Source organism: Rhyacophila brunnea, unplaced genomic scaffold (assembly GCF_057557595.1).
Source record: "Rhyacophila brunnea isolate RB1 unplaced genomic scaffold, BYU_Rbru_1.0 scaffold_1, whole genome shotgun sequence".
Classification (NCBI taxonomy): domain Eukaryota; kingdom Metazoa; phylum Arthropoda; class Insecta; order Trichoptera; family Rhyacophilidae; genus Rhyacophila; species Rhyacophila brunnea.
Window position 1 is genome coordinate 17,740,049 of NW_028232751.1, and position 25,374 is coordinate 17,765,422.

General features: G+C 30.7%; 1 protein-coding gene across 1 annotated transcript in view; it reads right to left on the bottom strand.

Moving 5' to 3' along the window:
- Positions 1–2,668: 2,668 nt before the first annotated feature.
- Positions 2,669–25,374, bottom strand: part of Dscam2 (Down syndrome cell adhesion molecule 2) — a 366,238-nt gene continuing 343,532 nt past the window's right edge. The window contains 14 exon segments of the mRNA XM_085960898.1: positions 2,669–3,196; positions 6,432–6,522; positions 7,832–7,973; positions 8,953–9,167; positions 10,909–11,037; positions 11,710–11,850; positions 12,041–12,184; positions 15,971–16,220; positions 17,327–17,560; positions 19,543–19,760; positions 21,310–21,488; positions 22,560–22,677; positions 23,086–23,235; positions 24,553–24,711. Of these exon segments, the coding sequence (XP_085817024.1) occupies positions 2,968–3,196; positions 6,432–6,522; positions 7,832–7,973; positions 8,953–9,167; positions 10,909–11,037; positions 11,710–11,850; positions 12,041–12,184; positions 15,971–16,220; positions 17,327–17,560; positions 19,543–19,760; positions 21,310–21,488; positions 22,560–22,677; positions 23,086–23,235; positions 24,553–24,711 (2,399 nt within the window). The 3' untranslated portion in view covers positions 2,669–2,967.

Below are 25,374 nucleotides of genomic sequence, written 5' to 3' on the forward strand. Positions count from 1 at the left end.
CAGACATAATTTCTTTTTATATCATAAATTTTCATAAGACTTATATTCCAATGATAATTGGTAATTTTTTAGATATTTTTTAATTATCATTATCCCATTTTATATCAGTAATAAAAATAAATACAAAAGTAATTAAAACATTTCCATAGTGAAATGATTGGCAATGTTTGAGTTTTATCATTTCACTATGAGTATTTCAGCGAATATAATGACAAGTACGACACATTTTCACAATATTGTAATATTATAATAACCTACCACGGTACATCAGTTTATATCTTAGAATTTAATTCAAAAACATTTTGCTACCTTTTTATTTTTAAATTTGACTGTATTTTTCCATGTAGGTGCCAAATTATTATTTTTAAATAATATTATGACATTTAGGTTGTTTGTTACAGTTTATAATATTTCACGAAGGCTCGTCCACTCCCCGCCGACGCGTACGTACATCAGTTTTAAATTTTGTTACTGTGCATCCTGGCTAGCAGAGTGGGTGTGACTCCGTGAGATAAATACACCTACTTATTATTCTCTCACTATAATAAGGCACCTATATGGGAAAGTATTTACTATTAATATATTTAAATATATACAACTAGGTTTGCATTTATAGGTCTGCTCACAATCAAACGCCTTGTTAATATACTTATTATAATCGTATGAATTCGGTTATTAATATGATATTCTTCGGCCATGGTCGTAAAGTTTTTTTGGTGCTATTTGGATGTTTTAATTCCTTTTAGGTAAAGTAATAGCTCCAAAGTTTGTATATTCGGTAATAATAGATAACGTAACCATATAGATCACAATTTTCTATTATATAATATATTGGTATGGTTTATATTCCATTAAAATTTGATAAACGGGTGGTGATCAATCAGTTGGCTTCTTGTAACCGGCATTTTCACTATTTTTCAGGAGAGTATTAAAATTGAATATAATAAAAGGTATGGAAGAGATTAAACTATGAAAAACAAGCGTAGTTTTGATTTTATAATCTCGAATATTTTTATTTTATTTAGTTGTAATTCTGACCTGTAAAGTGCCTAGTGAAAATACAAGTAACAGTAACTCAGTTCTATCATATAGATATGAATTGTTCAATAATGTGCATTAATCCACGATTATTTCAATTTAGAAATCTATACAGTAGGTAATAGTATGTATATCATTATAACCATTAATTTTATTTCTAAATAAAAATTAACAATTATTTCAATATACATACTATTATTATTAGGTATGAATGGTGATGTTGTCTGATTATGTTGATTATTACATAATAAGTATCTTGCTGTTTTATATAACAAAATATTTTGATCAATTTCATTTTTTTAATGTAGAAAGAAGGTTTGAGTCTAGATAGATATTTTGATAAATTACCTTCAAATAGTTATGGATCAAAAAAGGGTAAAACAATATTTTTCCAATGAATAAAATATTTATAAAGGTAAAAACATTATTGATGGGAATGTCAAAAATAAGAGATTGTATATCTCAAATAGGTGTAAAATTATTTTTGTATTAAAAATATAAACCTCTTTTTATAGGTAGGAGTATTAAAAATATAAAATTACCATTTACATGTTGAAAGGGGTTAAAAATTGTTGAATTAAAATAATTATTAAAATTGAAATGCAGTTACAATGCTAATACTAATGCATTAACCGTTGTTCGTTAGATATTCCGGAAGCTGTATTAATTTTACCTTTTACACTGTTTAATACTGTAAATTTTGCGTAAATAAAATGAATATTTGAAATAACCCACCAGGATTAGATCCATTAATTACATTAGCCACACTACGCATGTGGTAATTTTAACCGAGGGCGTTCATGATAAAATCATTAATAAAAATAAGCAAAATTAAATTTAAATAATTTGTAGATCAAATCAAATAAGTTAAAGCAAATATGGTTAATTTTTATATTTTACATAAATTAAATGACATTAATATTTTCGATATGAAATAAGACGAGTTACTTGGTGTTATAAGCATGTTAATAGCATATAGTAACTGCACATACTAATCTCATCCGAGAGATAACAGGGTTAATTTAAAATCGCAACTTTTGCAGTCGAGGCAAAGCCCAAAATTAATTCGGTTATTATTTTTTAGTTAATTTTTCATTAATTTAGCCATGAAAAATTATAGGTGACTTGTTATGGTATAACATGATCCATTTTTCAATGAATCTCGCTTACGTTTTAATGAGATAATAGTTTTTTGCCTATACTGAAAAAGTTACTATCTCGAATAACCCCGGTTGCCTCTCAGATCCAGATATGATTTACATTTGGGAATTCGCTGTGTTGCAAAATTTATCATTTTTCCGGAACGTGTTATTCAATGAAAGTGTAGAAATATGAAGAAATCCTTGTAATTTTAAATAAGAATAATTGAATGAATGATAAATGCTTCAAAAGAAAAGTTGTCGACAATCTATTACTGCCTACCATGTGTTTCTTCAGTATTTTGATTACATAGTCAGACAGCTTTGATCTTAGAAAGACTGATTTTGTCACAACGAACTGAGAAAAGTAAGAACTCCAGAATTATGGCTAAATCAAATTAAGACATCTATGGGTCAATGTTTAAAGCTTTTCACAGATCGACATTCTCAAACGACAAAAAGAAGTTTGGAGAATTTGGAAAAAGTGCAGAGATTACAAACCTCAACGGCGTGGAAATAACTAGGAAGAAACGCTTCTTGTTTCCTGCACTGATCAAATTTTAAATAAAATTTGGCTTATTTTAAAAAAAGTTGAATTTTATAGCCATTCCATCATTTTGATTTTGTAGTTAATCTTTGAAATTAGAAGCCATAATAATACTTTCAAAGTGTAAGAAAAATGATAAATCTCATAACACTTTGAAAATCTGGTATTATTTCCATTGACGCAAAGTTGTGAAAGCATAGAAACCTAAATGATAGGATAGCTACTTAAAAATATATGAATCATTTAAACAGCAATGGAATAGTCAGATGGATGCTGTGACGATGGATTGCTCGCCTGGGGTCTACTCCATAGCGTGGACCGGAGACCCAACTTAAGTTTTTTGAGTGTTTCTACATCGGATTCTCCTTCGGGCATCTCGTGCCTCTGCGGCATTTCTTCAGCCATGAGAGGCCTCTCACAACCAAAGTGGGTTTCTGCAACTGTGACGCTTCCGCCGCGCAAGCCAGTGTTTCTTAAATAGATCAAAGCAGTATTTACAATGAGAAGATTGATCACTAAAGATAATGTTTTAGTATATTCTGACTAGTATTTAAGAGTGCACAATATGTTAAACATAAATATATATATATTTTTTTTTAGACCATGTCCGATCCTAATAGGATCATATGGGCCTCCACAGAGTAGAGGTTTGTATTAACAGATTTTTGTTTTTTACGAGAAATGAATGTCAGCCACTTGCTCAACCTATTAGGTCCACACCCTGACAGACACAAATTGAAAAACAATATGTGTACTTGCCAGACCCAAATATTATAGTGGTTAAATAACTCAATCAGATCAAAGATCACTGATCATGATATTCATGTATGTTTCATGATTGCCAGATCGGAAAAAATTGATGTAACTCTGGACCTCCTCAGCCTTCTAAATCATAATTATTCTATGTTCCTAAATAATGTAAAATTATTAAAATGGTATTTATGTACCCATTACTGTAATAGGAATTTTTTCAGTATCGAAATTTATGGTTCATATTAAATAAGCTAACGCATTCTAACCGCTACAATAAACTATGAAGCGGACTCGCGCTGCGATCTGACGCATGCGCAGTGCAAAAAAATCATCTGTCATTCATCAGCGCCATCTCTGTGCTACCAATGGTACTATCACCGTACTACTGTACATAATATTAAATATTATTTAACACATTCGCGGACACATGTTAGTTAATACATGTTAGTGATATGACACATCAAAATTTTTATTTTTTAAATTTTCGATTTAGATGTATACATATAAATGAGTTAAATCTTAAGATCTACCATTTCGGTATTACGGATTAGATGGTGGATACACTATCTAATGGAAATATATTCGTACCGCGACACAAGTAGCAGGGAACATACGACTTCCATAAACTTTGTGTTGTATTCCGTTCCACAGTACAGGACGTCTATAGACGTCCTGTCATATCACATCTTACAAAATATGATGTCTGTAGACGTCGTGTCCGCGACTGTGTTAATCACAATATATATTTTATAGTACGGTATTAATTTTATTATAATACCTAGTAAAAAGCAAATTTTCAGATATTCTAAAGATAAAAACATCTAAAAATATAATGGATGGGCGACGAAGGGGCGAAAGCTGTCATTGTCACATGGCCACATCACAGCACATGCGTGTTAGGACGATTCGGTATATAATTACAGTGGTTCGATGCAAGTCCTTTTTTAAATTCCCCAAATTTACTTTACTGTTATTTCTCGGTGAAAAGACAATATGATAAAAAAAATTAAATTCTTATTTCACTTAATTTTCAATTGAGTGTAATCACCTGGAAAATGTAACCAACAAAATTGTTCAAGTTGACTTTTCAACGGAAATAAGTTTTTCTGGAACTTCCGGACAGTTTGATATAAATATAAAAAGTTACATTATGATTTTTTTCATGGCAACACTGTCGCTGAAGGTTTGACGGTTAGTGAAATAACGCTATATGATAGCGGACCATGGTGATATTGTGATGAGTATCGGTGCTTCAAAACATATAAATAAAGGGAAAAACCGCAAAATATGATGGAATCACACAACAGATTAATAAATAGAATTCCGATAGGCTATTCACCAATACACTACGTTTTAATGCAGAGTTTTAAAAGACAAAAGTGTGAGTGTCTTACGAAAATGAACTACACATTATAGACATGCAATAGTGTGTGTTGCAATAAGAATATTGAATTAGCATCAGTGTATAAAACGAGAGCAGTTGTCAGAATGAATGACAAGCGTATTCTTTACGCGTGTTTAAGTTCATCCCATATTCTCCCACACTCGAGATCGGTTGCCTGTTTCTCCACACCCGTTAAGTATTTCAGTTCCCATTATTTCTAAGTTCCATGAATGGAATAGTGGCGGAATATGAAGAACAAGATTCTCAGGAATGCCGGAAAGCCATTTTATTATGTCAGCAGAAAGAGATAGAATTTTAAGTTGTATTTGTTTATTTTTCAATGTTAAAACGCAATTTAGATTTTTTTTTTTAAGTTTGAGGTAAGAGATAGAGAAGAACGAGTTTTTTTTTGTAATATTTTGTTTAATTATTTATTACTAAATAAATTAGGTACTTACTGCAAAAATAAAAAAAAATGTTGTTTTCTTAAAAGTCATATTTTGTTGCTTACAACCTTTTCCAGGTGACACTCAATTATTAATTGGGATCATATATGCCAACAGAGAACCTGGCGGAAAAATACGAAGCTTGAAATTTGAGATTTTTTTTTAAATAATTTACAATTTCAACTGTATTAACTAATACATATGTATCTGAAAACATTAAAAAGATATTTTTTTCAAGACACAGATAAACTTGCAATTGTAAAAAAAAATGTGAATTTGTCACATATTTGGTACACAGCTTTCGTTATAATTACATTATTTTTATGGTTATATTTATTATTAAAATTTAGTTTATTAAGTTTCCAAATTTTCACCGTTTAGATTTTTGACTAATTCATATTTTTTATATCTATTTTAAAAAACATCGATTTTTATAAAAAATATAAATGTATATAACTTGAAATAATTGTTATTTATATCAAATCGAGCTTAAATATTGGGACCATACCTAAATAAGATTTCATATAAATAAAAGGATTTCTAGTTATACACATTTATATTTTTTATAAAAATCGATGTTTTTAAAAAAAAATATAAAAATATTATAACGATGAATTAGTCAAAAATCTAAAAGGTCAAAAATTGAAAACTTTATAAACTAAATTTTAATAATAAATATGACCATAATATATAATGTAATAATAAGATATGACCCTGCAACGAATTCATATTTTATTACATTTTTTACAATACTTGTAAGTTTATCTTTGAATTAAAAAAAAAAAAAAATTTTTTTTTAATGTTGTCAGATACATAATATAGTTGAAATTATAAATTATCAAAAAAAAATCTCAAATTGCAAGCTTCTTTTTTTTCCGCTAGGTTCTCTGTTGGCATATAATATTATGATCCTCTTTCTACATTACCTAATTTAATATTAATCGTCTTAACCTTTCCAAGGAAAATTAGAGTGATCAGATTCCCACAATTCCTGTTTGATAGAAATGATAGTCAAACATCTTAAATTTTAATATATCAGATTCATTTTTGTTACCTCCATGAAATAATTAGTATTTGCTATATTATGATTTTTAAGTGAACATAAAAAATCGAAAAATCTATACCTGCCCCTGCTCTTTCTGGGTAGCGTTTTCTGTTCCGACATGGGAGATAAGTCTGATGAAGTGCTAGACTGTGTTCCATGGTAGATATAGTCTGAAAAAAGTTAATTTTATTTTATGGTGAAGATTTTGTTTGATATTGTATAAAATAATTCCTACTAATTCCTACAAATATTGACTTCTATTCAACAATCAACCACAACATTTTAGTTGAGCAACTTATTTGCTGAATTTATAACTTAAATCGCCATGTTGACAAAAACTGCAAAAGAGCTTGAATAACATTATTAATTATTTCTGCCCGAATTGATGAAATTCTTAAGGTGAAGCCTTTACTGAGCCGTTTTTAAAGAGGCACCTAGCGGAAAAATACGAAGCATGCAATTTGAGATTTTTTATTGATAATTTACAATTTCAACTGTAATAATCAATAAATATGTATCTGAAAACATTAAAAAGATTTTTTTTTTTTATTTTAAGTCAAAGATAAATTTACAATTGTAAAAAATGTAATAAAATGTGAATTTGTTGAATCGGACCGCACCTTAATATTACATATATTTTATGGTGATATTTATTATTAAAATTTAGTATATTAAGTTTTCTAAGCATCACCTAAGAGATTTTTGACTAATTCAGGGTTTAATATTTTTTATATCTATTTTTAAAAACATTGATTTTTATAAAAAATATAAATGTGTATAACTTGAAATCCTTTTTATTAATATCAAATCAAGCTTCAATATTGGGACCATACATGAATAAAATTTGATATAAGTAAATAAAAAGGATTTCAAGTTATACACATTTTTTTTTTATAAAAATCGATGTTTTTTAAAATAGATATAAAAAATATTAAAACTATGAATTAGTCAAAAATCTCTTAGGTGATGCTTAGAAAACTTAATAAACTCAATTTTAATAATAAATATGACCATAAAATATATGTAACAATAGGGTGCGGTCCGATTCAACAAATTCACATTTTTTACAATTGTAAGTTTATCTTTGACTTAAAATAAAAAAAAATCTTTTTAATGTTTTCAGATACATATTTATTAATTAATACAGTTGAAATTGTAAATTATCAAAAAAAAACTCAAATTGCAAGCTTCGTATTTTTCCGCTAGGTGCCTCATTAAAAAAGGCTCAGTAAAGGCTTCACCTTAACAAAGAAGGTTACGAAAATATTCAAAAAGTAATATCTACTGGCAAGTTGTAGGTACCTACTTAATTAGCAATTACTGTATTTTTATGTCAATGATAACTTGCAGCCATATGAATAATAATGTATAGAGAAGAAATTTACAACGGACAGGTTGTATTTTAATATATTAATATTAGAAACTACTTTCTAATTAATTAATTGATTAATAAATTAATTAAATAATTAATTTACTTACTATGTTTTAGTTTCAGAGTGTCAGGATGAATGGATGATTCTGTTCGGCTGGAAGTCAGTTGATCAAGGTCAGACTCTGAATCTTCAGAATCTGGATCATTTTTTCGGTGATTCTGGCGTCTGCGAGGATTGGATTTGGAGTTCTAGAAAAGAATACGATAATAATATAAGTAATTATAATAAAATCATGTAGAAACGTATATACATTTCATTTAAAATTGGTCGTAGATTAATCTACATACTCCATTTTAGTATTCAATAATATTTATATCAATCGAAATATGGTGGTAGTATTGATTTCGATAATGCCATCAAATTGGTCGTTCAGCGAAAACTCAACTTAACTGCTAAAAATGCAACCGGAGATTAGTAATACGGAATGTAATTAATGAACAAACCAACCAAAAATTTATTCGAGACTTTTATGGTATGTATCTATGTATGCTTAGCAACATAATGTTTCTGGTTCATTAATTGACAAGTTTGAGTAAATGATTGGTTTCGGGTCTCGAAATGGAAATCTCAGAGATTATCTCCTCCATCTTGTAGAAAAAAGTAAACATTGCAAGCGGCGTTGGCAAAATTCACATTGCACAAATTTAAAGACTTTAATTCTGTTTGACCATCTGAGTTAGGGAGGTGTAGAACAAAAAAATCTAACATACTTATTTTCATATTATACATACAATTACATAAATATGTTGATATTTTTGGAAAATTATCGAGTGTCGGGATTGTAAAATATTCCATGTCAAACGCTGATTGGTTTTAACGTTAGTTTCAATAGAACAATATGCCATGTGCTGATTGAACCTTAACTGCAATAAATATAAGCAAAATAAAATTGGACATATCAGCATTATTTGCTTGTATCATTTTAATTTATCAATATATTGTAACAAATATAAAGTTAAGGCGACACTTCAGTGAAACGGCAAATAATTTTCAACTATAGGCGCGACGAAATTTTGGACTGGCTGGCAGTCTGAGAGAGAACGTCGAGGTGTCAATATGTCATTTCGTTTCGTGATGGCGACGGGGGTATTAATTCTTAAATCGTGTAAAGATGACTAAAGATGTTACCCATTTACTTTAAAAAGAAAACATGTGTATAATATTTACCAAATTGTAGTATGGAGAAGCTCTGAGAGCTAATGGTGCTGGATGAGATTGCTTTGATCCCTGGGGTTGCGCTGCACAGCCTTCTGTTGTGGCTCGTTCATGGTACGCAAAGGCATGGAGCATTGTTTCTGCACCTCCCCGGCGCACGGTATTACCTACAGCGGTTGCTTCGGACAGCTGGAATGTTGCGTATGGTGAGATGTCTGCCGATGTTTCTAAAAAGATAAAATATATTATGTCACAGTGGTTTTCAAACTTTGTTATTTTACTGCACCCTTAGTGTATTAAGATTTTTTCAAGGAATACTAAAAATACCAGCTAGTGCGATGCTTAAGAATGTTGTTCACCACGCAGACTTACAATCCTGCCCCATATTGTTGTTAGCTTCAAATTTTATGTATATCTGCTACCTATTACATATCTGCTTCGTTTTTATTATTTTACTATCCTAAAATGATATATACAAAGAGAACTTTTCAAGATTGTGATATTAAATACCATAAACATATTATATTGTCTGTTATAATCTATTCATGGTAAGAAGTCAGTTAGCTGAATCGAAGGTACTGTCGATGTCTTTTCACATACTTATATAACATCCATAAATCAGTCAATCACGTAGTATACTTAAGACTTCAGGACACTGTCCTTTGATAGCTTGTTTTTATTTTAACTGATGTTATTATGAGAAGACAATTCAACTACAAATAATAAAAAAAACGGTGTGTGTACTCGCGTTAAAAGTTATATTTCTTTGGCGTAACAAAACAAAAAACTCATCTTTGCCATACAGCGGTTATAATCAATTCAGAAGTGCCCATGATGAATTAATGGCCGACCAACGTTTGTAAGATGTTACATCTTATTGACAATTGCAGATGTTTGATACGATTGCAAGATGGGAATGTTAAAGCTAGAGAGCATTTTTACTCCAGCTAACTACCGTCCTAATTTGGATTGAGTACATATAGCGATGAATATTGTGAATGAGAAAAAATGGAATGAATGGAAACAATTCTCAAACTTGTATTATTATTAGCATCCCTTTAGTAATTTGCCGCCTTTAAACAATGTGTGAACTTCCTGCCTATACAGGTCGTCATTAAAGCTATCTTAATTTTTTTCATTAATAATTTATGATTTAAAATTTTTTTTATTTAAAAAAAACAATGTATTCAAAAAATAAAAATGTGTTTTACTTGAAATCCCTTTTATTTATTGATGAAATATAAAGTACACTTTCATAATACAGTTGAACTCGGTTATTACGATCTCGGACATAGCGAGATCTCAGATGTAATGAGGAAACATTCATTGACAGTTTGGTTTATGGTTTTCTCCAAACATTTATTCACTGTTATGTACGAGCAACTTATCGGATATACCGAGCTAAAATACTGTGAATGTGTCGATCGTTTAAAAACATTTCGACCCTAAGCAATAAAATCCAACAGGACAGGATGCCGCCGGGGACGGATTATGTTTATGACACTAGTTAAGTGTCGAAGTACCTACCTAATTGTTGTTTTTGCCGACAATAATGAAAATATATCCACGCTTATGGTTGAAAAATCCAAAGTTTGTGAAGTCCATAGGTATCTACCAGCGTTCATTACAATAAACAACTTCTTTTGTAGTTTATGAATGCCATGCTTGTTTCGGGGATTTTTACAATGGTTTTCAGATTTTTTATTTTCGACTTTTTTTGTACTCGTAATAACCAAGTTCGATTATAGATACTAAACTTAACCAATTCACTGCGTTCAACGTAACTGGTGCGTTGCCCATCAGGTGGCCATTAGATATAATTAGCATGATATTTAAATGTGGTAATTAAATATTAATTAAAAGGTCCGCAGCGAATGGGTAGTACATGGTATGAATAGTGATTGCATTTCTGTATTTATCTTATATTCTGTATTTTTTTATGTGTATCTCTGAATGACATATTCTTACCAGGTATTTTTTCTTGCATCGCGACTTTGTGTATAGTCGCATAATAACGTTCTCGTTGTTCTCTTTGTGCCAGGGTTTCTGCATTTTGTTGATTATCAACCGAATCTTGGAATCTCCTCGATCGTTTCGCTAAAAATATAGGAACATTATTAGAAAGGAATGCTTTACCAACAGTAATATATTTTTCCACCACCACCCGTCATGTATATACAGCCGTGGATATGCACGGCCGCCTTCCATGACGCTATAAACGTGTCTGAAAGAAATAATTTTAAGTGCTCATTCCGTTCCGAAACGGAGCCGCATGGGACTTATGTTACAGCCATGCACCGTACTGCTTAAGAAAGCAAGAAAAAAAAATCTTTTTGGACTTCCCATACGACGCTGCAAATTTCTCGAATGCCGCAAAGTTGGCCTCGGTAATAGTAGGGTAAAGCGGCAAAAAAATTCTATATTCAAATAAAATAAAAAATCATAAACACGAGTGAGTCGACGGCCATATTCTAGTAGCCTCCGCATGGTACAATAATTAGTATACTACGACAGTGCCAGTTTGCAAGTGAACCATGTTGTAAAATGCAACGAAAGTAACACGTCTGATTCAGACTTGCTCAAGTCTCATTTACACGTGTCCAGTTATACCTGCGAAAGCATAATATGTGTAAGTAAGTATACAGTATTGAATTTCAAATATTTTCATGTTGTTAAGAGACATGCAATATTATTGTACTCGTCTATAGATATTTGTGCAAAAGTATACCACTGAAGTATGTAGTTATGTTTCTAGCTGACTATACTTACATTTTTTGTAGCAATTGCTGGTGACATATAGACAACACATGACTACAAAAACGATAATGCCGCACATAATCATGAATTTGTAATCGTTATTAAGCTGTGGGATGATAAATTCGTTATCAAAACTGTCGACGGGTAGTGATTCTGAAAAAAAATAGTAATAAAATTTAATGTTACATTATACAACTAGAGGAATTTTTTTAATACATCAAATTTATTTTTCTATACATCTGTGTTTCTCGAACTGTGGTGGTACGCATACCGTCGAGTAATAATTATAGGTTGAAGTTTTATATCATAAAAATATTTAAATATAACATTCAAAAATTCTTACCACCATCTGTGGTCAATGTTGAAAAGCCAAACTGCTGTGAACTGCTTCCTGCTACATTGACGGCCTTAACTTTAATATAATAAATGGATGATGGTAGTAATCCACTTATCAGATACCGCTTTTGTGGTTTGACTGTATCTGAAACTAAAATTCACTATATTTAAATTCAAATTCATTTTTAGTAAGTAATTAATTTTTTTATTTCATATTATGTAGGGATGTAATGAATATAATTTTGAAAAAACTGCTTCTGAATGTGTAGATATTAGAATTAATTTGCATTATATGTATGTTATAGGTCGATGTAAACATTAATGCAGGGTTTCCACAAACTATGTTGTGCTAGTATTGTTTTACTTTCGTTTACTACGACATATTTTGTCACACTTATGAGCATTTTCTTATTATGCTGCAACAAAGCCAAGGTCCAGGAACAGATTCGATGCCACACCAGATATTTTAAGGATTCAACTTTCTAACTACTCTTTCTTGTGACTAAAATATCAAGAAGATTTGCAATTCAAGGACCCAAAATCATCGAAGTCATTAATAACTACATTCAATTATATTTTTACCACGTTTTTATTAGCTCATATTCTTGTTTGTCCAGTACAAATCTTTTCTTGTTTGTCCAGTAAAAATCTTTTCTTGTTTGTCCAGTACAAATTTTTTCTTGTTTGTCCAATACAAATCTTGTTTAACTAGCTTCCCGACTAGATAGACATTTGAAACTTTTAGAATATATCAGAACATGATGACAATGCATTCTTTCAATACTTTTGGCCATTTTTCATCATCATCAGAATTGTATTCATTTTCAGTTAATTCTGTTTTGTATGGAAAGTTATTTCGGAAAAAATTCGTAAAAAGTAAAACATTATTAATTATTGGTTGCAAAGGGGGTCCTAGCAACTAAATTATTAATATATACGTGTGTTACTATGGAAATCAATATGAAATGTCAAAATGACATTTCGATATTCTATATTTATTCAGTGTTTCTATCGAGTACAAAAAAAAATATTTATTAATTAATACCTAGGTAGGTACATAGGATTGTCAAGTTTATATGATTCAACAGAAAATTTGAAAACGTGGTATATAAAAAGTTCTTTTTATCTTGTAATTATTATGTGTTATGTTATAAAAATAATTACTTACTAAATAAATAATTATTGCTTTTTTCTTCATCTATGTATTATTTACCAATCCTACAAAATAAACAAGGAGTTCCATTGTAATCTTAGGATTTTCGAAGTGTCGGAGGAAAAGTTTGGGAATAATTTTAAATAATATAATAATTTATAAGTAGGTACATATTATATGAAAATTCAACGTAAATAATGTACACTAAACTATGTCAGTCAAACGTATTTAGTTAGCGTGGACAGTGAAAGATGTGACATCGATTTCGATTCCTTTCAAATTTTATGAGGTTTTGAAAAATTATGTTTACTTACATTTGTTATAATTTTACATGAATGAACATTATAAATTACGAGTTCAAGATGTTCATCCAGAGAACTCAAAATAATGGGACCAAAGAGACATAAATCTCCTCGTTGTTCTGGCATTGCAAATATACTTTCGTGACAATATGACGAAAATGATCATGTCTTTAAAACCCATTCACTGCTGACCAGTTAATTAGTAATTAATTACCACATTTAATTATCATGCTAATAGTAGTTTGTGGAGTTGTGTCAGAGTAATGCATCTGGTAAAAATTACATGTTGTTTTTTCAATATTTGTTTGATTCAGAGAAAAGGCAGAATGGGTTGCCTCATAAAAAATCTGCTAATATTATTTATTATTTTGGTATAAATATAAATACAAAGAAAGTTTGCCAAGCCAAAAGATGTAAAGGAAATTTTTGGTGAAAATGAGTTATTTATCGGGTCAGATTGTTGAAGAACATACCAAAAGTGAGTCAGAAATAGTTATTCATTGACTGTTTTTTGTTAGGGTGATTAATGAAAAATATATATCGATCGTTCCCAATAAAATCATAAAAAACAATAATTTCTTAATTTTCATGAGAGCGTAAAATTAAATTTTTGGGTAGCGTTAAATTCATTCTAATTATCTTTTTTTAATACTTTTGAGTACATACATCTTACAGATGCCTTATTTATCTATCTATAATTTCATAGTTTCAGTAGTAGTCAAGAAATAGTTTATTGCTTCATAGACATATTGTGAGACAACATTCAGAAATACGTTATGAAAAACTAAAATGTCATTTTGATCGAAAATGTCGATTTGACAACAAGCATAAAAATTCTTTTATAATGTTGAAAATGTCACTTACACCCATTGAAAAACAATAAGTGTACTTGCCAAACAGAGGATTCGAACCTGGGACTCACAACGTTATAGGCCGACGCTTAAGCCGTGTGGCCATTGTGGGCATATTAAGCGCTTACTTTTAAAAGAGGCTAAAATGGTTTTTGGAGTATTTTGTGTTGGATAATAAATATTATATATTTTGATAAATATATTTGTCTGATATATATATTTGTCTTTAATTTCAAATCGTCAATATCGTCAATATTAATATTTTTATTAAAAATCAAGCTTATTTTCAAAATCGGCTAAAACGGTAGGCAGTAAAAGATATACTTATGTTATTTAATTTATCTCAAAATTGCATAAAACCGTTTAGCCGCTTTTGAAAGTAAGCTCTTTATAATATGATCTTATTAGGATCGGACATGGTCAAAAAAAAAAACATACACCCATTTACTTAACACACATTCGCTGACATGACGTCTATAAATGTCGTATTTTGTGAGATGTGATATGACAAGACGTCCATTGACGTCCTGTACTGTGGAACGGAATACGACACAACGTTTATAGAAGTCGTATTTTGGATTAAAACAATGTATTCCCTGCCACTTGTGTCATGGTGCGAACATATTTCCATTAGATAATGTCGTGTCTTAAGACTTATATATGTTACGCCAAATGTGCGAAATTGACTATTACATGAAATGGGCAAAATTTTGGCAAATTCATGTAATAGTCAAGCCCGTTGCCTTATTCATGAATTAACATTTCACCATTATTAATAATTCACCAGGGTATAGAATTCTTAAACTGTCAACATGACAGAAGAAAAAGTAAATTTAATACGGATGGTTTTATTAGTTATAATTGGAGATAATATAATATTATTATTATTAGGTTAGGTTGGGTTAGGCTAGGTTAGGTTAGGTTTTGTAATTCTGAATTCAACTGAATGTCCATTTTGAGGTTAGCTAACAAGTATCAACAAACTATCACAAACATACAATCGACCATTGCACGATTAATACCCAAGCACGAATCAAATCGCGAAAATACCTTTTAATAAAATTCTTCCGTTATCATATTATAGTTCTAGATTTTTTTGCGCATAGTAAATGGATATGAACATCATTGTAGCTATTAATTATATTTTTATATTATAATCAATGACATTTGACACATTTGGTTAGTTTGATTATTTGCAAAAAATACCACCGGAGCGCGACCATCTATTTTGACCATAGATAATATACGTAAATTTTGACCAATGCATGAGCATTTGACACATTTAGTTTAGTTGCAAAAAACACCACCGTAGTGCTACTAACTAATTTGTCCAATGCATGAACTAGGCAGAAAAATTACTGCCGAATTCACGCACTCGGCAGATATTTTATATATACGGGCTTGCATTTTTCATGATTTAGGCAAAATTTTGCCCATTTCATGTAATAGTCAATTTCGCACATTCGGCTTAACATATATATCTAAATCGAAAATTTGAAAAATAAAAATTTTAATATGTGTCATATCACTAACATGTATTAGCTAACATGTGTCAGCGAATGTGTTATTAAACAAACTCGATTCGTTGGGTATAAATAAATTAAGTCAAAGCTAATTAAATTGTTACATACTTAGGCTATACCCAATTTCATTTAATTTTTTAATTTGGATGGTGAATGATATAATTGGACATCCATTATCCGGCCATGCTTGCAGTTTCAAAGCTGCCGATGTGGAATTCGGAACAATTAATGCTTCCTTTAATGGTACTCCGGGAGCTTGTCCCTGGGTTCGGACTTGAAGTGATGAGCTGGCAGGTGAAATACCAATTTTATTCCTGCTTGTCATGTAAAGATGATAAGTGCTGCCACAGTGAAGGTTCTGTAGATGAATAATAAATACATATGATGAATTAATTAACCAAGACACTCCATTATATAAAAAATCTCAACATTACAGTGGGCACAGAATAGGTCAAAAATATATTATGAAAACAAATTTGCAATATCTTTATTGAGTTTCTAAAACTTCCAATGTAACTATTTTCTATATACTATCAGTGGCGGGTTTTCAGAACGCGGAGGCCCGACGCACTGACTGATTTTGAACCTCCCACGATAAAAAAATAATTATTTTTGAGGATGGCAGTGACGACACAATATAACAATTGTACTTTATTATTTATGTACCTGTGAGTAGGCTTGTGTTTGCTTAAGTGGTTATGTTATGCGCCTTTTTGATTTAGTTACAGGAATTCTGTTATGCTATGGGTTATATTTTATACTTGATTTATGAGAAAAATGTATTCTTTTTTTATGACAGGTTTGAACTGTTTCGAGGCCCCCTTTAAAATTTCTGTCGAATGCATTGCGTCATCTGCGTCGAAGAAAATTGCCTCTGTATATTATGTAAAATCAAAATTAAAATATAGATACCATACTTAATTACAATAAATTTTGACGTACAATGTCTCATTTTATACAATTTACCTAGTAATCACATCGGATCTATTACAAATACTCAATAATGACAAGCCCTTTACTATCTGATATTTAGATAAATTAAGCTATTCACAGCTCTGCCCTACAAATAACATTTGAAGTCTTCCTTCATGATTTTGCTTACAGATTGGTCGTATGTCTCTCTCTTGTCTCTCTTATGTCACATCACAAGTTTTAACAGGACAAGGACAATAATTTATACAAAATGAATAAGCTTTGATTGCCAATATTTGTTTCACTAGGTATTTAATTACATTTGGTGATTAATAAATTATTTAATTACATTATAAGTATCTTTAGATATTAATTTAATAATAAACACAGGTAGAAACTGAATTATATTATTTTTTAATTCAATTTTTTGTTTTTGAAATTTTTGTTATATTTTTTTAATGTAATGGTTTTAATGGTTGTTTCAATTTCACACGGGGGCGGATGTGCTCATGGTTTTGAAAATTAACCTTAAAAAATATCAGCATAACTAACCTTTAGTTCGAATGTTGTGAAATAACGCGACAATGAGACATCATCGAGGTTATCGTGGGTTTTTCTATAATGAAGTGTAAATCCTTGTATTGGAGAGTCTCCGTTATGGCCTGCCTTCCAATCAATCAAGATGCTCGATGAAGTCGCACTTCGTACGTATAAAATCGGTGCTGATGGAGGCACTTGGACAATCAGTTTGTAAGTGATTCGGTCTGTCCCTGCACCATTTTCGGCCTGCAAAAAAAAAAATAGTGTTGATCTACAAGTATAACTTGTCGACTGAGTGAATACAATGATAATACTTAGTACCGAATTCTAACAGTAGACCATTTATATTGTTTATCTATAAATAGTAAAAACTTTTATGTACAGGTTCGAATACATTATGATCACGTTATGTGATGTCACAGTGAGCTGCCGCTACAGGAAAAAAGTATGTAATGTCGTTTTTTTTGATACTTATTTAAAATGTATTATTAAATAGCACATTTTGAACCTTTAAACGAACATTGTCACTTAGCAAAATCTGCCAAAATCACCAGAACAACAATGAGGTCACCTCACGCGTACCGCACTACATCGACACCCCCATGACTCAATAATTTTTTTTATCATTTTATACATGCTTCCACATTTTCGGCTCACGTATTTTATGTTTTTAGTGATTGGCACTATGTATTTTCTATAAGAATATTGTCTATTATCTATAGTCTGCAGGTTGGGTTCTGTTAAAAATATTATTTATGGATGCAATATCGCAAGTAATTTTAATGTACGCACACGTAGAAAATATTAAAATTAATTGATTTTAGCGTGAATAATGAATAATAATTCAAAATACTAATACATTAGAGTTGGCGCTCTCCATCATTGAATTTATTGAGATAGTGATCATTCAAAATATTCTGCGGAATGACGAAACCATACACTAAATTGGTCATCGTACCATCATGTGACAGTGCGTGACGTGATTATAATGTTTTTGAACCTTAAGTGTAGCAGAGACTAAAACTATACAATTTTGTAATAACTTCTTCATAATTCACAATAAAATTTGTCTATACTGGCTGGTATTCGTTGTCAAGTTCCCATCAATATCATTTGTAACTCTGCAGTCTTCATGTTACAACATCGCAGGTGCATGATGCTGATGTTTCGTGCGATTAATCTTTTTAATTGCACCATAAATGTTACGGTGCCTCTACCTCTATGGGTTGATATATTTCTTTGAACTATTTAATATTTGTGGATATTTAAATACTTACTTAAGTCAAATTTATAATAATTCTTTTTATTATTTACTTTCAAATTATGTAAGAACTTACTTTCTTTTCTTCTTCCTTGTGTTATTTTTGTTGTCATCTGATAACTAATTTTTTTTCATCTATTTTATAGCTACTGTTTATAATTTTATACCTAATTGTATATTACAGTCGAACTTGGTTATTACGAGGAAGATGGGACCGACTGAATTTCTTAGTTATAAGCGTTACTGGTTATATCAGAGAATAGGTATTTTTAAATGAGCAGTCACATAACACAATCAGTTGCAATTCAAACAAAAATACACAATTAGAATTTTTCCCCGCAACAAGCATGGCATTCATAAACTACAAAAAAAGTTGTTTATTGTAATGAACGCTGGTATGTACCTAGTGACTTCACAAAGCTTGGATTTTTTACATGCAATTTCAACCATATGCGTGAATACTTTTTCAATATTGTCGGCGAAAACACCAATTAGGCACTTAGACACTTAACTAGTGTCATAAGTGTAATCCGATCCCGGCGACATTCTGTCCGGTCGGTTTTTATTGCTTAGGGTCAAAAGGTTTTTAAACGATCGACACATTAACAGTTTTAAGAAAATTTTTGACCATATTTTAGCTCGGTATAACCGATAAGTAGCTCGTTATAAAAATGAATAAATGTATGGAGAAAATCATAAACTAAATGTCAACGAAAGTTTCCTCGTTACATCCGAGATCTCGCTATATCCGTGATCATAATAACCGATTACAACTGTATTATGTATTATGGCGCATTGGCCAATAGCTGTAATGCCATAATAAGCTTTTCAACTAAGTTAATAAACTAATGAAAATTTAAAAAAAATTCTCATTTTACAAACTTTAGAAAGAAATTTTGCAAAAACTTTAAAATAGCGTGATAATGTAATATGATTATCAAAAATGTATGAAGAATTTTAATAGTACCTTGCAAGTGTAATTGTCGGAATCGGAATGCTGGAGACTCGACAAAATCAATTCACCAGTCTCTCGAATCTGGATATTATGGTTGTTATTGTCTCGGATGGAATTCTCACCGCGAAACCATTCGCGCCGGGGCTGACCAACAGCTTGGCAGCTCAGTGAAACTGAACTGCGCCATGGTCGAATTACGTCAACGCCAAATGATGTAATCTTTGCAGGCACTGAAATATAACATCAGGTGATTGTAAATATATCGCATCCAAAAATATTAATTAATTATTGGATGGCAGTTAGCATGATGGAATTGTGGTTTATATAGAGAAAAAAATCTTGTTTGATACCTTTTAACGGATTAATGAATGTCAAGTTTTCATTCGGTTTTAAAAAATTTAGACATTGTTAGACATTAATTTAATAACATGCAAATTTTATAGTACTTTTTCCACTTTTATTAATATCTGGACCGGTTTCTTAACTTTTGGTTATTATTAATAATACGATGAATTTCCATCATGAATTGACAGTTGAGGTGTCTAATTACAAAAAGCGACAAGTCCACAATTCAATATTTTCGGGAAACAACGTTTTTATGTTTCAAGCTTCAATTATTTGTTTTAACGTGAGATTATTTTTTCCGTTGTATTCTATGTCGAAATTAGAACCAAATGGCAATTTGTTTCAGCCGACAAACTCTTAAATGTAATAAATATAGGCAAAATAAAATTGGACGTACCGCTACTTGTACCTCACATTTTAATTTATTCCGCATAAGGCACATATTTCCTTGGCACTGTCATGAGTTTACTAGATGCTACAGCATGGGAGACGCCCTTTTCAATATTGAACATTCCCTTATTGGTTGACTTAAACACGTGCGAAATCAACCAAGCTTTAAATAATATGAAACACGGACTTGGCGGTTTTTGTAATAAATCGAGACTTAAAATATTTTTTCTCGTAGGGTTATGTCGCGTTTTGGAATTTATAGATCAATACATCTTGTGTAAATTATACAAAGAATACGTGCGTATTTTTTTCTTGATTTTGACCAAATGTGGACTTATCGCTTTTTGGAATTAGACGCCTCAGTTAACACAAAAGAAAAAATTTACATGTTCTTTACCACAGGTATGTCTAAATTCAATTAGGCTGTGATTTACTATCTAGTATCAAAACTGGCAGTGATGTACCTTCAATTGTCATTCTTCAACGTCGGGCACTGAGACGTTTCAAATTAAACAATGACAGTTGACTTTTATCATCACATAGAAATACTCAACTTCCCAGTGGTCGTGAAAATAATTGGTTTTAGTCTTGCTTTCTCTCACTCCTGGGTTAGGCCGTAAGTGATACAATACAGATCAAAATTTTAAAACGACTTTCAAATTAACCACTCTTCGTAAGCTGGTCAAGGAAACAAAAATAGGAATCGCTAATGCTTCCACTTCAAAATTTCAATTAAACCATAAAATATTACAACTAAATGCATTTTACATTTTCACAACTCAATTAGATCAACCAAAATCCATCCCGCGATCGACAGGTCGGAGATGCCTGGTCGAAAGTTGAAGGCAAAATTTATATAACGTTATGTAGTTGAATTTGATAATATGTTCTCAAATAAGTAGCCTATTGAGACATTCCATTATTTTTACAACATAAAGGCGATACATAATATGAAAGAAGTATACTAAATTTTTATTAAAACTGAAGATACCTCTGTGTGTACCTCACCCTATGGGATATTTAAAATAGTTATAAGATACTGACCTCTTCCAGTTGAAATCATAGAAGCCACCTTAGAGCTCTTTCCTTCACCAATCCTCGTGGATGCTGTCACCCAATATTGATATTCAGCATTATGTTGGAGGTTTTTTGCTTCGTAGAGAGTTTGTTGGGAAGGAAGACCACTCTTACTGTGGTTGACTTCTTGTCGACCATCCACAATTCTATGTGAGAAAAAATATAACATATAATTAGGTTATCAGAAGCATAGAATATAATATTTCTTAATAAATTAATCAGTCATATAATTAATTAAAATAAAAGATTATTCATTTAAATATTATTAATTTACATAATCTAATAATTAATAGTCAAGACCTGATATATGTTTACTTAGAAAGATAAAGGAGGGCTCAGAAGTAAATAAACTAAAATGCTCGAACATATTATAATAGAAAACATTATAATTTATCCCTTTATTTAAAATTATTTAATATCAAAAGAAAAATATAACATGATTTTTTTGTCTGAAATCAGAAACCTGTATCTCAGTTGGAAAATTTGTCACTACACCTAAGCCCTTCAAATGGTTAACAGATACAAAAACATTTTAATATTTTTTTTAAATTACCTGAAGTATATAGTTAGGTAGGTAGGTACTTAATATATTAAATGGATTATAGCAGTGGGAAGGGGTGGAGGTAGGCTGCTAAGATCCGTTGTCAGGAACACTTAATAGTGTTTTCAAATTATGTATGTTCAATAAAAGAAAGTTACATTATTAAATCTTGTGAATTCCTTATTCATTGAATCAAAAAAAATTGTGACTTGTATTTCACCATGATTCCAAGAGATGGCAGTGTGCACAATAATATATTAAATATTATTAATTAAAACAATCAACCGGGGCTAGTATAATGCGTGTAAACTACAGTCTGTATACACACTTTTTTCTGTGGCCGGTCTTGGACGCATGGAATTGTAGAGTATGTAAACCCGCTCGTAACTTACATACGGTTACATTGTTTTTGAACACAGAATATTCTTATAATATTGTGTTTATTTACGCAGACTTTAATAATTTTTAATGAAAATAAAATGGTCACTTTGGTTCACATGATATATTATTATAGAAGGTTTATTGTTAGTTAGATTTATTCACTAATACACATACTAAAATTCCGTCATCTTGGCCAATCCCCCCCCCCCCTTACACTGCAAGATTAACATGATGCTACGTTGGTGCTTGACATGCTGAAGTAAGTAAAAATCATAGTACAAAATAGTGTACGTGCCTAGTATATAGGTTATATTTCGTTACGATTCCGTTGGGTTCAGTTGGGGGCAGCCATGACACCAGCATGGATTGCGGGGTGTTCATGAGAACTTTGATATCGACAGGGGCTTCAGGTACTGTGAAATAATACAAAAAATATTTTATTATACAACCACATGTCATTTTCGATTTGTTGTTGCAACCTATTGTTGCGAAATTGAATTTTATGGTTACCTCTAATGCATCTTTTTTGAATTAGTTGTTCCATTACTTATATAGTTGTTCCATTACTTAATTAGTTGTTCCATTACTTATATAGTTATGTCGTAAATATTAAAAAGTAAGTAACAACTGGGTATCTCAAAATATTATTGTTAAGTAAATTAACTAAATATTAATTAATTATATAGTAATTCTTCATTAATATAAATAATTTCTTCCAGTTCATTCGTCCATGGAGTCCTTAGCATGCGTCTCCAATACAGTTCATAAATTATAATCAAACCTTGAAAGAAATATGGGTAAATTTAGTTGATATTATTTACCGTCTTCATCTGTTAAGCAGGTGATTGGCGAAGAAATCACACCGTCACCGGCTTGAGTATAAGCTAGGGCTTGCATAGAATAATTTGTATATTTTCCAAGACCTGTCAGCACTGTAGTTAGTGCGGTTGTCTTACGCAACTCCAAATGTCCTAAAATCAATGTAATTTGAGAATTATCTTATTGTCCATGACACAATAATATGGTAAGTAAATTTTTTATGGTGTATGTAAGGCTACTATTTCCAAACACGGCTCATTTCCAAAAACATATTTTGCGGCAAAGTGCAATAAACTATTATACAGACAAATATAAGACTGAGTTGTATCATTTTTTAGTTAATTTGTAGTGTAGCATATTTAAAATACAAAACAAATGGAAACTTATTCATTTCAATATTAATAGAGAATCTATTTACATTATTTAATGTTTGTATCAAGCCAAGTTTGAAAGTGACAGTTGGACTGAGCCATTTTTGTAGGTACCTACTAACTTAACAATTTGGATTAATCCGCCTATGAAAGTATGTAACCAAATGACATACCACTAAAATGTTACAGGCAATATTTGGATAACAATTATGACCAGTTTCAATTATTCAAAACCGTCGTCAATAAGAAAAATTAATTAAACAACAAAATAAAATAAAAATTTTGATGACATTTACTGTGACATTTATGTAGGTAAACACCAAAGTTTTTTGGCTTCATTTCTTTGCCATTTTTTGGTTCCCTTTCCACTTTTCTAGCTTTTGATGCTAACACAGATGAAACAATAATGTCCATTGAGTTTATTTATACAAATAACTGCTTCAATTTATCAAAAAACACTTTTAAACTTGAATTATATGAGGAGCAATCACAGCACAACTGTCATGCAAATTGTACCGGACGATATTAACCACGTGACCCCAAAGCTGAACTCCCATCGGTTAACGTAAAACGATCCGTCTTTGAAACTAAATGATTGTGGAATAAGCCACCTTTGAAAGTTTCACGTTATTTTGGAATGATATTTTGTATGTAACAAAGCCGGGTTTGAGGTTGCTACCTAAAAAACTTTTAAAATGTATTTTCTTTACAAAATGACATTCAAGGTTCATTTTTCGACAATATTGGAATGAGCCAAGTTTGTAAATAGTCGGCTCATGTAATATAATATTATCTATTCTGTTTTAATTTCTGATTTATGTCTGATATATTATAATATATCTATGTACATAAATTACCATTTCTGATCTAGAGTTAAAAACATATATATTTTTTTAAATATCATATAAAACCTATTCTGGAAATCAAGTAAGATACAGGGTTCAAGGTATTCAATATCGTTGGATTGTAAAGTCTAATTTAATTGTACTAAGTTGGAACTCTTTAACGAATATGGATATAGTATATTAGGTACATTTAAGTGAGACTTTCTACGAGCGGTTCTAGGTGCCATAAGTAATGAATAGAATTTAAGTTTACCTGTGTTCTTTGAATAATCGGCATTTACCGGTTCAAAGAACAGTTTATAGCCGATTAGATTGCCGTTGCAATAGTGTGCTGGGGGAGGTTGCCAGGATACTTGGATGGACTGCGAAGATAATGCAGTACATCTCAAAACATCTGGCGCCCGACTTGGAACTGCAAAAGTGATACAACATTATTATATTCAGATAACTGTTAGCTGTAGAAAATTCATTAATTAAGTGTTTTTTTTTGTTCGTAAATTGAAAAAAATAATGTATTTAATTTATAAATAGTGAAAGCTTTAGAAATATGGTTCCGAAAAATTAGTGAGACGTTTTTTATTTTACACAGTGCTATGGGGGATGGCGAACGCAATAAACAAGAACTTAGATGAAATACGAAGGGAGTTCCATAAGTTCGCGGAATGGTGGTGAAAGTAGCAAGTATTGGGGTTAAAATTATTATTTTATTGTTAGGTAATCCTTTTTAAGTATATACTCGTGCAATTTCAAGTTGATTGTTCGATTAAATCGCTTCAAATATTCAAAAGAGCAAATTAATGCAAGTATAATTATGATAATTTAAAAAATGTCAATATTGAGTTCCTTCCGTGCAGTAATTAAATTCCTCACAAAACAGAGAAAAAGTGTGGAAACCATCCAAAATGAAATGAAATTGGTTTATGGCACTCTTTTTTGTGGTGAAACCACGATTTACAAATAATAGTCACGTTTATTATTTAAATAAGGAAGGGAGACTAGTGATTATTACCTGTTTCCAAATCTGAAGAAAGACTTACGTGGAAAACATTTAGATGATGATGAGTCCCTACAGGTA